This window comes from Python bivittatus, unplaced genomic scaffold, assembly GCF_059951505.1.
Source record: "Python bivittatus isolate LINGU-HERP-01145 unplaced genomic scaffold, Pbiv_v1 ctg000610_np1212, whole genome shotgun sequence".
NCBI classification, from domain to species: domain Eukaryota; kingdom Metazoa; phylum Chordata; class Lepidosauria; order Squamata; family Pythonidae; genus Python; species Python bivittatus.
The window spans coordinates 33,812,371-33,824,661 of NW_028277088.1; the positions used below are offsets into that span (position 1 = coordinate 33,812,371).

Sequence of the window (12,291 nt, forward strand, 5' to 3'; positions counted from 1 at the left end):
ATAGAGGCAATGAAAGTATACATAAACTTTCAGTTACACATTCTTTATCTTAGATACAGCAAGGACCTGAGACTAAGACTGAGACTTCAGGGACTTCCCTGCAAGAGGGAGCCCTGAGGAGAGAAGAATAATCTTATTTATTTGTTATGCTCCTTGATGGAATAACAGAGGTGGTTGCATAAAACAATTCTGGGAAATTACAAAGCAGATGAAAGTAGTAAGCTTTCATACTGCTTGGAGTGGTGGACCTGGATGATATGAAGTCACAGGATGTAGGAGATGAAAGACCAAGGTCATGGAGGATCAGGAAATGTGTGTGTGATATGACTGAAAGCCAGTGTAAGAACTGAATGAGTTTCTATCACATAGTGAAACAGAACAGAATAATTTTGGCAACTGAGTTGTAAGCGTATATACCATTATTGGTAATGTAAACCAAAAGTAGCATTTTAAAAAGTAACTCTAATAAAAATATCCTTTTTTTTGGTCTTCCCCTTATAGGGTTACCATGAATGAAAAAGAAAACTTTATGAATGCTGAAAATCTGGGTATAGTGTTTGGACCTACTTTAATGAGGCCCCCAGAAGATAGCACTCTTGCTACACTCAATGATATGCGGTACCAGAAGCTGATTGTGCAGATACTAATAGAAAATGAAGATGTTTTGTTTTAGACAAACCGGTCTAAATATATAGCCATCTGCAATGAAAATTAAATTTAAATAAATCCTCATGACAAGAAGTGTGGACAATGTTTCATTTTATGTGTCTTGTAGATATACACCAAATATTTAATAAAAGCTATGTCTCACAGACAAAAGTCAGAAGAACAAAGTCAGAAAAAATTCTCTTCCCTTGTATCTTTTACCTTGCTTCCAATTTGTCTCTGTGTAGAAAGGTTACAGATTTCTTCTGTTAACTTATTAAAAGAAACTTTGTATATTTGTTTAGATCACTGAAGCAAAAAGGTACTATTAAGCTGAATCCCAAATCTTATGCTGGCACAGTTTCTACTAAAATTAACTCTCTCAGCACAGCAATTTATGTGTACCCAATTCTGCAAATGCATTTTGATGCATATTTTAATTCTCCCTTTGTTTAGAATCTTTGTGCACAATTATACACAAATAGACCACATCTAAAACATTTTGGACATGTATTGCCTTCTGGTTCTCTATAAATGAAGATGTTTCCCATATAGAAAACATCTTCATTTATAAGGAACCAGAAGGCAATAAAGGCCCAAAATGTTTATCCAAGAGATCAGGGTGTTCATCAGTGTTATTTCTATAGGGATATACATTTTTTTTCTATGTAAGACATAATTGTATATGTCTGAGTGAAACAAAACGTGTATTTATAAATATATTTTATACTTACGTTAGTTTTAGGAATGTCTTTTTTTTTTAAGCAAAATATAATTCAATGCGGTGCATTGATGATTTTCCGTATATTCTTCTTAAGCATTATTGCTATAGTATATTGAAAACATTTACCACTGCAGTATTATCCTGACATTATTACTTTCATTGCAAATGGTTTTTAAAAGATTTTACTTCATACACATCTGAACATATCCTGTAGAGGTATGGCAAATGCAGTAATTTTTGTTTTAACTTTACCTCCAAAAAGAGAGATGTTGTAAAAAAATTAAATAGTATTGGCAGTAGTATCAACTACTACACATAACATTTGTTTCTTGAAATACAGCTATGTTTAAAATGAGTAATGCTAGATTCTTGGATATTTCTGAACTTGGTAAAAGGTTCACACTTATTTGGATTTTTGTTATTTTTAAATTCCAAATGGCTTCGGTATTTATAAAAGTAAACCTGTTTAAATTAAGCCTTTTTTCTTCATTTTATTTTGGCAAATGTGTTAATAAATTAGAGAGAGTGAATGAAAGAGAAATAGTGTATTACCAAATGTCAAGGGACTTTCTTCTGTCTTTTCAAAGATTGACTTCTCAATCTAATAAATGCAATTCATTCTAATATTATACATATTTCTCATCAAGAGATTTTTGTACACATATTTCAAACAGATCTTGTGAGCCACCCAAAGTCCCCCATTAGGGGGAGATGGGCGGAGATAAATCTAATAAATAAATAAATAACTAAATAAACACAGGTAGAAAGTATAGTGTAAATCAGAATTTTCTCTGTGAAAAGCTCTGTTAAACTGTACTCTTGATTTGTATGGATCACAAGTTTTGAAAGCCAATTCTGCTGTTTTCTGAATTATTTCAGGGAGCATAGGTTTCTATACAAAAATGTGTGTAATTTTGATAATGAAAGAAGATTAAAGACCAAATGGGGCAAGGGAAACAATGTATATTAATTATCCTTTACCTAGATCAACAAGGGCTAGATAGACAGATCCAGGCTGCAGGCCAGATGGTAGTGGGGTCTGATTTGCTGGTATAATAGTCCTAGAAATTCTCTTAAGTTGCACAAGTTTAAATGTTGTAGGCTATGTACTAAATACTGTTATAAAATGGTATGGAAATGGTTTTATTTTGTGAAGTGAAATATGCTTTGTAACTTATGATAGTGTAAATGGAAAGAAAAAAAAATAAATGTGTTGAATCTATATGTTATTTTCACTGTAAAACGTACAAACATGGTTTTTCTATGTCTTTGAGATTTCACATTTTTCATACAACTTATATGCAGCAGTTAATGAATGTGACAGTCACTCATGCCTTTATCATCTTACACTTGGATATTACAATAATGCACTCTCCTTGGGGCTGCCTTTGAAGATTACTCAGCATGGGATACGATCAGGCCAAAGCACTCATTAAACAGCATGTAACAGACACAGAGCTGGATCTAGCCAGGTCCCCAACCTTTATTACCAGTGAATCCAACAGGTACTCTGTCTCCCCATGACATACTTAACTAAACTCAAAGTACCTAACCACTGGAGGGCCTTTACTCGGCACAATATCATGTTCTCCCCTCAGCTGTCCTTGAGGACCAGTACAGGAAGATCCTTTACTCAGAAAGACAGTGCCCCTGTGACTCTGGACACACAGAAACAACAGAGCATATGCTTCTCCAATGCTTGTATTACAGAGACATTTGTACTAGCCTCATCTCACCATTATTGCACAAGATGATTTTACACCCTGCTGCTTTCAGATACCAGCCCTGCTACAACTTATGTTGCCAGGTTCTGTGCAGCAGATACCTGTCCCATAAATAGTCTTAATGAGCATCTAGTTCGTCATACTAGTGTGCTCTGTAATTTGATATAGTCTGCCACATACTAACCTTTATGCCCCCCTACACTCATCTAATGCTCCTACCCTTCCTTTTAGATATATACTTTATGTTTTATATTTTTAGCTACACACACAGAGAGACTTTGACTGTACTCCACCCTCCTTATGCTAGTCTTTGACTGTAGTACAGATTTGATTTAATTTTGAAGATTACTCAGAAGCTGAAGTTGCCACCAAATGCAACAATTGTTTGTTGGCAGATGAGAGCCATTTCATCTCAGTAGCACTGACACTGTGGTTTCTGGGTAAAATTTCAAGTACTGGTTTTGACTTATAAAGCTCTTACGGCTTGGGTTCTTATTACATTTAGGATCATCTCATCCATGTTGAATTTGCCCTTCCTATATGTGCAAGCTGACAAGGTATGGGGAAACTAGGCAGGTCAGGGGGTGAAGGCAGGCCTCCTCCTCTGGCTACTCCAACCTCATGGAACAGCTTGATCCCCTGGGTGAGGTAGGCCCCCTTTCTTCCAGAAGACAGTTAAGACACTGCTGTTTCATGAAGCCTTTGGCTTGTAGGCAGTGATATATAGTACTGGCTGTTGATCCTGTGACTGGTTTTTAGTTTTGTGATTTTACTGATGAAGATTCATTTTTACTGACCACTCTGGATATTATGTAATTGTGGGCTGCCTAGAATCTATGGCTGGGCGACGTAGGCATTTTTAGTAAATATACAGTAAGTAAATAGTTCAAATAATTGAAACTTTTGTCAAATGTTCTAACAGATTGATGTAACTGCTTCCTATATTTAATCAGTTTCATTTTTTTCTTTTTTTAAAACTTCTAATGTGATGAAAGACAACTAATTAAACCGGACATCTTTCTGCAGGTATTAGCCAGTTAGCTGGTATTAAGTATTATAGTAGCCCATCAACATGTTTTTCCAACTCATTTCTGCATCATATTCAAGTATGAAAAATATTACAAGAAATGTACCTTCTTTCTCTTTTCCTTATAAGTGGCTGTAAGTATGCTCAAAGATTTATTAATGTGCCAGACAAAACACCATGAGAGTGTTATATTGTACTAGTTTCATATTGTACTATTTTAGGTAAAGTGATTTTGTTTTTTGAGATTTAGCTATATTACGCATAATATATATTATAATAATGTATTATGCACATTCTGGTAGTATACTCCAGATTATATACTGTAGACTAAATATTGTGTTCACAGTATTTCTGTCTATAGCAAATTCACACCAGGATCCCTTAAGCACGTTTATTGGGAAATATCATTCGTTCTATATGTGTGAAATTTAAGGTTTTCAAAGCATTCTTTACCTACCACCATAGTCATTTGCAATCACTGACAAATTATAAAAATGCATAATTTTATGCAAATTATAAAAAGTAACTTGCAATAGTGTGACACTGCTTTCATTATTCTGACAAAAGCAGCAAGTTCCTGAGACATTGCTGCAGCCTGGTTTCCACACTGCTAGTCCAGGTGTGAACTGAAACATGATTCGTGCAAATCCCAATAAGCACATCCTCCTACTAACAAACCACCACATCAAAAGTGTTCCAGTATGAAAACGCTCAATAATGATCATTTGGGCTATCCAACAACCTCAGATGTGGGTTGAATTGAATTCTAATTATATTTTTCCATTTGGAGTCTTATTCTACTGCATACGCAAAACAACAATTGTGTAACTTGAAATTAAAAGTATGATTCAAAAATCATCAGGTTTATAAGTAAACCTAGGTTCCCTAAAATAAAGCAAGCAAACAAAAGTAGCTAATGAAATTATACATCTTGTGATACTCAAAAGTTTTGTGCAACTTCCTGCTATATTGGAAGTGTCATTCCTACTCTGTTAGACTATGCCAATTGTACTGATTGCTTCAATTTGCTGTCGAGTTACCATTTATTGTTTATAGGGATCAGTTACACTGAATCAATAAATTGGAGCTTAGACTCATTTTTCACTTGTCCTGGAACATGTAGATGTCAGAAAATAATAGCAAAGAACCTAATATAAATTTTAGCCTTCCAAGTTAACCTTTCCTAACCTGGTGCTCTTCAGATGTGTTCAACTATAAGTCTTAGTAAAAAAAAGTCAAAGGGAACAGTGCATGTTGCACACCCATAAGAAGTCAGCAGGATAGTAGCAAATATTTATTTAAACAATTTCTATGACTACCCACCTCACAGCAATGACACCATGGAAGTGATAGTTCTGCACATCTTTAAGGGCACCTTTTACATGATTATAATGGAACTAGTTGGAAAGACTGCTTTAGATGTCAGCTGCTGCTGTCCTTGAGGTATCACATTCTTACTCCCAAAATGGCCACACAGAAGGCAAGATTGGGAATAGTAAAATGAAAAACAAGGATGATGTTTGGAAAGTACTGTATGTGAGAGTCACTGACATGACCAAGATCCACTGAAATCAATTCAGGTCACAAGTAAACTCATGTGTAGGCAGAGGGAAGATACAATAACCATAATTTATCTTTTCTATTATTGTAGAATGTAACATTGGTATTTAAGTATGATTTAAACATATTCTTACAAATGGCATATAACCAGTTCATATTTTTTATTTTTAAAATATTAACACTTAATTTTTAAGTACTTCTATTAATCTATTTACAGTTCTGTAAGAGAAAGGAATAGTCCCCTAGCATTAAGACAAGCCTCAGATGGTGGTAATTTCTTGAAAGAAGGATAAGAGGACTGGGGAAACTTGTGTAAAGATTATGTAATCTGGAGGTGGGTGGGAGATGAGTTGTTCATTAAGCTTATGAAAGTTTTCTTATTTTTATTAGCCACACTGATCAGTTTGAATTGGAAGCATACTAGTGGATAGCCACAAAATGATAAGCTGGATTAATAATTTATTAGTACCTTAACTATTGAATCTGCATACACAGAAAACTTAAATCTTTGAGGTTATTATTATTGTCCCAGGAACTAACTCTGAATCACAGCTCAGTTATTTACATTCCATGACTGTCTCTCTACTCCAGGTCAAAATATATCCTGTACTTCTGAGATCAATAATTTGTTTCCTAGTCCTTTCATCCTGCATTCAGGAGGCATCAGTCAAGATCTAGGGGACCATCTCTGGTGAACACTGATTTATCCCAAGAACCTTCTCTTCACTTATTCCCAAAGCCTACCATTCCAGGGTTACAAACAGAATACATTAAAGTCATATTAAAGAAAGCATCAATATTAACACCTTAAGAAACAAAATCATAGAGCTGGAAGAGCCTCCTGTTCCCTTCCTACATACATCCTCAACCAGTGTCTGTCCAGTCTCTGCTTGAACATAGAGTACTTCACATTCAATCAGAATATGCCTTCCAGAAGGCAGAATAAAAACTGTATCTCTGCCCTTGTCCAAAACAGATATGAATAATATTTAAGCAAACATTAAAATAAGATTTAAAATAATAATAATAATAATAATAATAATAATAATAATAATAATAAACAAAAATAAATGTTTGCTATCTCTGTGATGACACCCTGTACCTGTTTTTCCCTTCTATTTTTGGTCTTCCTTTTTATCAGCAATTCTTCCCAGAAGACTTTCATGTACATTTTATTACTTCTATTGGTTACTCCTGTCCTTTTAGTGAGTCCCAGTAAGACTGTTCCCCAAGTGACAATTTTCAAGGGATCCGGCTGAGGAAAAGGAAAAAGAGCTAATTTGCCTACTGCAACGGCCAACATCCAATTAGATCCGACAAAGATAAATCTATGCCCTGCTCTGTTGCAGCTCCCTTTGCCAGTTATTTGAAATGTTAGAGCTTGCTGTTGAGTCCTTTACTTACAGCAGACCAACCCTCGTCAAACTGCGCTTCTATAGGAACCAATCACTTTTCTGAAGAAGAAGAAAAGGGCGGGTTCCTCTCAAGGGCTCACCTACACCTGCTTCCTAGTTGTCTTCCCAAGACGTACCAAGCACAGTTCCCACTTCTGAAGAAAGTGAGTTGGGCGGGTTAGATTGCACGACGTTACATTTAAAAAAGAAAGAGCGGACAAAAGTGTTTCCGTGACAGTAGATTCTTTCTCTGCCCAGCTGCCTGCCGTCGACTCTAGAGGCTGCTCGGGGTAAGTCAGCTTCTCTTACGGCGCGATCCTACACGGTTCACCTGGGAAAGTTGGGCGCTCCCATTTGGAGCGGGCGGGCGCTTCAAGACGGCTGACTCTGAGACAGCCTGTTGCTGAGGTAGCGAGATTCTCAGGAAAGGCAGGTAGCTACACTCCCTGCGCGGGACGTGGAGAGGATGGTCTGAGGGTTTACTCCCATTCGCTTGGTGACCGGCAAGAGCGAGCGAGGTCCTGGGGCGAACAGGTGAGAGCGCGGCTTTGCCTCCCTTCCTCGCCCGTAGGCAGCTCCCACAGGTGCCGCCCGGGAGGAGCGCCCTGCTTCCATCTCGTGCTCTCGCTTCCCGGAAAAGGGGGAGGGGGTTTGTCGGGCGGCGCCCACTGATCTCGCGGCGCTGAGGGCGTGCGGGTCCCATCACCCTCTCCCTTGCCTTCCACCAGTACCTTGCACTAAAGTCGCGGAGGGTGGGGGGTGGCATGGGCGCTCAGTGAAAGGGAGAGTCTCTTCGCCGCTCGGTTGCGCTGCGTGAGCTGGAACAGAGCTGGCTTTCAGCTCCGCGCTCTTGAATAGTCCTGCCGGTAGAAGAGAGGATTTCCCTCTGGCGTTTTCCAGAATCCCTGCGGATTTGCGCTTCACCGGTGGGTTCTTTAACCTTATATACATCTCTTCGTAAAACAATCCACTGAACTCAGAGGAAATCTCATTAAGTATCTTTGGATTTACTTCTGAGCAAAGATGCATGGGGCTGCGCTTTAAATCTCACCTGATTTAAAGAAAAGTAATCCCAATAAAACAAGTAGATAAGCTTCCCCAGCACCACCACTATCCTTTAAATTGTCCTGAAATGTGCCTGCCCTCTCTTGACCTTTATCATTCCTCAACAGCCCTCTGCGCACATGACAACTGCATAGCAAGCAGGAATACCTCAGAGCTATCTTTTCCCCAGGAACTCTCCTGAAGGAACCAGCGGAAAAGTATAGAGGACAGTTGTGAGTATGGCCCGATTTGAGATGGTAGCACCAACAGAACATTACAGGATTTATTTTCAAAGCTGATAAATGTAAGGCTAGGGTTCTGTGCCAATTTAAGAGATGAAAATAGCTTTTGTTATAAAGTGCGGCCTTGTGCCCTGTCCTCTGTTGCACCTGCCTGAAGTGCTTCTTCCACTGCACAATGCAACAAGGGCCCTCTAGCTATGACTAGCAACAAGCATAATTTACTAATGGAAACAAGTTGCTTTTGTCTCAACATCCCGATACTACCAGAAGGAGACTGACGAAATCTTTCACTGCCACCATTACTTAGATATATGCGATGATTCCCAGTTGGGACTTGGTTTCTCACTTTACCAATTGCTGGAAGCAAGTTGCCTCATTCTGCTTCTCAGTAATTCGGTGTGTTGTATCCTACCTGATAATCCTAAAATCTATGAAATCTTGACCCTCCTGCCATCAATTTATTTGTTGGCTAACTAGCAGGACATCTAAAATGAAGTGAAATGCAATTGTGATGATGACCTGCAAGTAAAAAAAGCAATACATCCTTTCCTTTAAAAAAAATGGCTTAGATGTTGTGTGAATCTGTTTATGATGACAAAGTAAACCTGTTCACAGGGAAAGATTCTGTAGCGTTGGAAGACTGTGAATTTATATATTTGTTTTTTCTAAAAAGACTAGGGTTTTTTTTTTCCTATTCAGACCTAACATCACTAGTGCACTCTTACAGAAGTTTATAGAAATCATACATAGAAAATGTGTGCATAAAACATAAAGTAACAAATATAAGTCAAATTTACAGAATAGAATTAATCCAGATCATGATATGCATATAATTTATAGCAACTGAGCCAAGATGTGGCCATCCAGATTATGGCCTGGCATCCTTAATTACTGTCTGATAGGAGTTGAGATTTCACATTGGAAGAATTGAAGGCAGCCCTTTCCTGCTACATAACCAAGAATGCTAAATTCAGAAGCAAACTGGGGTGCAGGAAGCAGTACCTGTTCATCAAGTCTTTCTGTTCACTCTTGTTCATTATAAGGCTATTATGTTTACTAATATTGGTCAGTAGCTCACAAGTAGGAGCATGAGGTGTCCTATATAACTGAAAGGGATGCTTGTAAGACCTCAACAAGCACTTAAATGCAAAAAATTAAAGAGAATTAGCCTTCTGGATCATAAGTGATAATAAAATTAGATTAAATGCTTGTTTAACATTTTAGAATATGATGTTAATTACTGTATTTTAATATGGAAAGCATTTATGAGCCTAGTATAAAAATTAGTTTCTCCTATAGGACTGTTTTCACTTCATTTACATCCAATCTTTGTACATGTCTATTAGCAAGTAGTGGGAATGCAGTGGGGCAGTACTGTCCTTTGCCTGTTTAAATTGGAAGAATACTATTAGGCTTCCAATTTTTTTGTTGCTATTGCTCATCATGGGCAACATACAGTACAAAATTGCCAAACCTGAAAAGTTACCATTTTAGCCCCATTCTGCCAATCTGTATAAGTTGACAGCAATGAACTTTGTGGCAAGTATGCCCCTCTAGCTGGGCTGATCAAGGGGCACTGCTGCATTAGAAACTGACTGTACTGGAAATACCCTTTGCTTAAATCTCCGAACTAAAGAAGCTTTTGATGAATAGTGCTAAGCAACTAAATTCTTGGTTGCTGAGCCCAATCTTGGAAAGGTTTAACTATTGCTAATGACTTCATTAGTATAAAAGGAAGCTATGTCATATAGAAAGGTTTTAACTCTCCAAAGCACCTTGGCTGAATTAAAGTTTACATAGTTTCTCTGCTGTTGTGTTTAGGCATGGACACAGCCCTTCTTGAACAGAACTAATATTGAAAAAGTCTGTACCGCTCTTGAGAAAAGCCAAGTCCCTGAACGTAAGATATTAACAAGCTGTTTAATGTGTCCCAGTTCTGTAGATGGGATTGTTCACATCCCTCTTCCTTCTTCCCATTAACAACTCCAGCCATTTTATAACAGTCTCCCATGAATACTTTGATTGGCCCAACATGCAAACAGTGACAATCTATTTTATTTTTCTCAGTTGGCTAAAAAGTTAGTGCTGCCACTGTTATTTTTCACGAGCTTCATCTGAATGCCTTGCCTAGGGCTGAGCAGAAGTACACATCAGCCATACTGAAGACAGCTCTGCTGTTAGTTAAACCCGGGGGTGCTGCATGCTTGAAAAGCGGATTACACTGCTGATGAGCACAGGAGTCAGGTTAACTCTTCAGTTCCTGCTGCACGACTGGAGGGTGGGAATACATCCCTATGGGGAGAAAGGGCAATGCTGCTTTTCTGGAGTGAAATAATATAAAAATATATTGGTAGATAAATAGCCAGATTCAGAGGTAGCAAGCTGTGACCCCAAGTCAGAATTGGCGACTGTATATGCTCATAAATGCCCCTTTGTGGGGTGTCTGTGGGCAACAGCGCCCAAATGCAACGCGCCCTGAAAATGCACCAAAGGCCGTCCGGGCTCCGGGCTCCGCAGCTCGCTGAGACGTTTTCTCTTTTTTCTCCCCTAGGAAGTTCGGCCTGGCCCCCGCAGTGCCCGACCTGAGCGGGGAAGGAAGGACGCGGGCGCCTTCTGCCCTCAGAAGATGGCGGAGAGCACCAGCGCCGCCACGACCCCTTCGGGCGGGCCCGGGGCCAAAGGCTCCTCGGGCCCCTGGTGGAAATCGCTGACCAACAGAAAGAAGTGCAAAGAAACCCTGCCGGCTACTTCGGGAGCGCCCCGGCCGCCGGCGGAGCCCTCCGAGCAACTCTTCGCCCCACCCAACTCTTCAGACTCTCGTGAGAACCAGCCACCTGTCGCGGGCAGCGGCAGCCGCCGGAATCTCAAGATTTCCCACTCGGGCCGCTTCAAAGAGAAGCGGAAACCTCGCGCCACCCTGCTGGTCGACAGCCCGCAAAAGCTGTTCGAAGGTGGGGGCGGAGGCGGCGCTGCCTCCGGTAGCTCCGCGCCTGCGCGACCCAGCGAAGAGACTCGGTGCCAATAACCGGCGCTCTCCCGCCCAGCCCTGGTTGACTGCCACTTGCTGGGGGGAGGAGAGGAGCAGGGCCTGCTTTACCCGGGAGCTGCTGCTTGGTTCGTTCCGCTGCTCGGAGGACGGCGCAGGCCCCTTTTCCTCGCCCTCCCTCCAGCCCGGAATTGGTTTTGCTCCGTGGACAGGGAGGCTCGGCGCTGCTGAGGTATTTATTCCCAAAGTAGTTTGGAAAGCGTCCCCTCTTGCCGGCGGAGCGGAGGGTTCTCCATCTTAGTCGGAGACTTGCCCTTCTCTTTCACGGAGCCCGTCTCGTGGGCGACAGGATGGTGTAAGGCGAGACCAGCGAATGACACAATGGAGCATACAGGCGTCGGTCCCAGTTCTTGTGGTTACAGTCTCATGAAATTAAAGCGTACAGGGGGCAATATGCCCTATGAAATTGTCACTGTGAATTATTTACTTCACTTTCTTTTGCAGGAAGCGTTCTAGTTCCAGTTGCATCTATGCATGAAACAGTAGGTGAAATATCACCTCCATTAAAAAAAAAAAACCCTGTCCAGTAGCCACCCTCTAATTAGTTTATATTTCGAGATTACAGATTGTTAAGAGTTGTTAACACGGTGCCAAATGTGGGCATAGATACTCTCTTGGTCCCTGGTTGCTTCCCTGCTCAGCTTTTTTCACTTTATGTCAGGCTCACCATGGCAATCATTTTGTGAATTGGCACATCCCCTCTTCTTCCCCTTTCAGTGATGATATAGAGTGATATACTTGGGCATTTAGGCTATCAAGTCTGCCCTCTCAATCTAGAAATCCAACTTGATGCATCTCTGACAATATGACTCTTTGACCACTGCTTGAACACATCGAAGGAAGAGAAACCACTCTCTGGATAATTGCAAATATTTCAAATGCATC

The 12,291-nt window shown here is 40.1% G+C and overlaps 2 protein-coding genes across 4 annotated transcripts in view; both read left to right on the plus strand.

Annotated features, from left to right (window-relative positions):
* The window catches only part of CHN2 (chimerin 2), a 144,929-nt gene extending 142,331 nt beyond the window's left edge, over nucleotides 1-2,598 (plus strand). The window contains exon 13 of the mRNA XM_088150742.1: nucleotides 502-2,598. Coding sequence (XP_088006868.1) covers nucleotides 502-673 — 172 coding nt within the window. The 3' untranslated portion in view covers nucleotides 674-2,598. The remainder of the gene's footprint in view (nucleotides 1-501) is intronic.
* A 4,488-nt stretch (nucleotides 2,599-7,086) lies between these two features.
* Nucleotides 7,087-11,815, plus strand: PRR15 (proline rich 15). Of its 3 annotated transcripts, none has more exons than XM_088150743.1 (4): nucleotides 7,088-7,364; nucleotides 8,247-8,351; nucleotides 10,182-10,260; nucleotides 10,912-11,815. In XM_088150743.1, exon 4 carries the CDS (start codon nucleotides 10,987-10,989, stop codon nucleotides 11,383-11,385), a length of 399 nt encoding a protein of 132 aa, XP_088006869.1. In that variant the 5' UTR covers nucleotides 7,088-7,364; nucleotides 8,247-8,351; nucleotides 10,182-10,260; nucleotides 10,912-10,986; the 3' UTR covers nucleotides 11,386-11,815. The 3 variants fall into 3 exon arrangements, with proteins under 3 accessions (XP_088006870.1, XP_088006869.1, XP_088006871.1); XM_088150745.1 differs by lacking the exon at nucleotides 7,088-7,364 and adding an exon at nucleotides 7,442-7,608; XM_088150744.1 differs by lacking the exon at nucleotides 10,182-10,260 and having other exon boundaries at nucleotides 7,087-7,364.
* The last annotated feature ends 476 nt before the right edge of the window (nucleotides 11,816-12,291 follow it).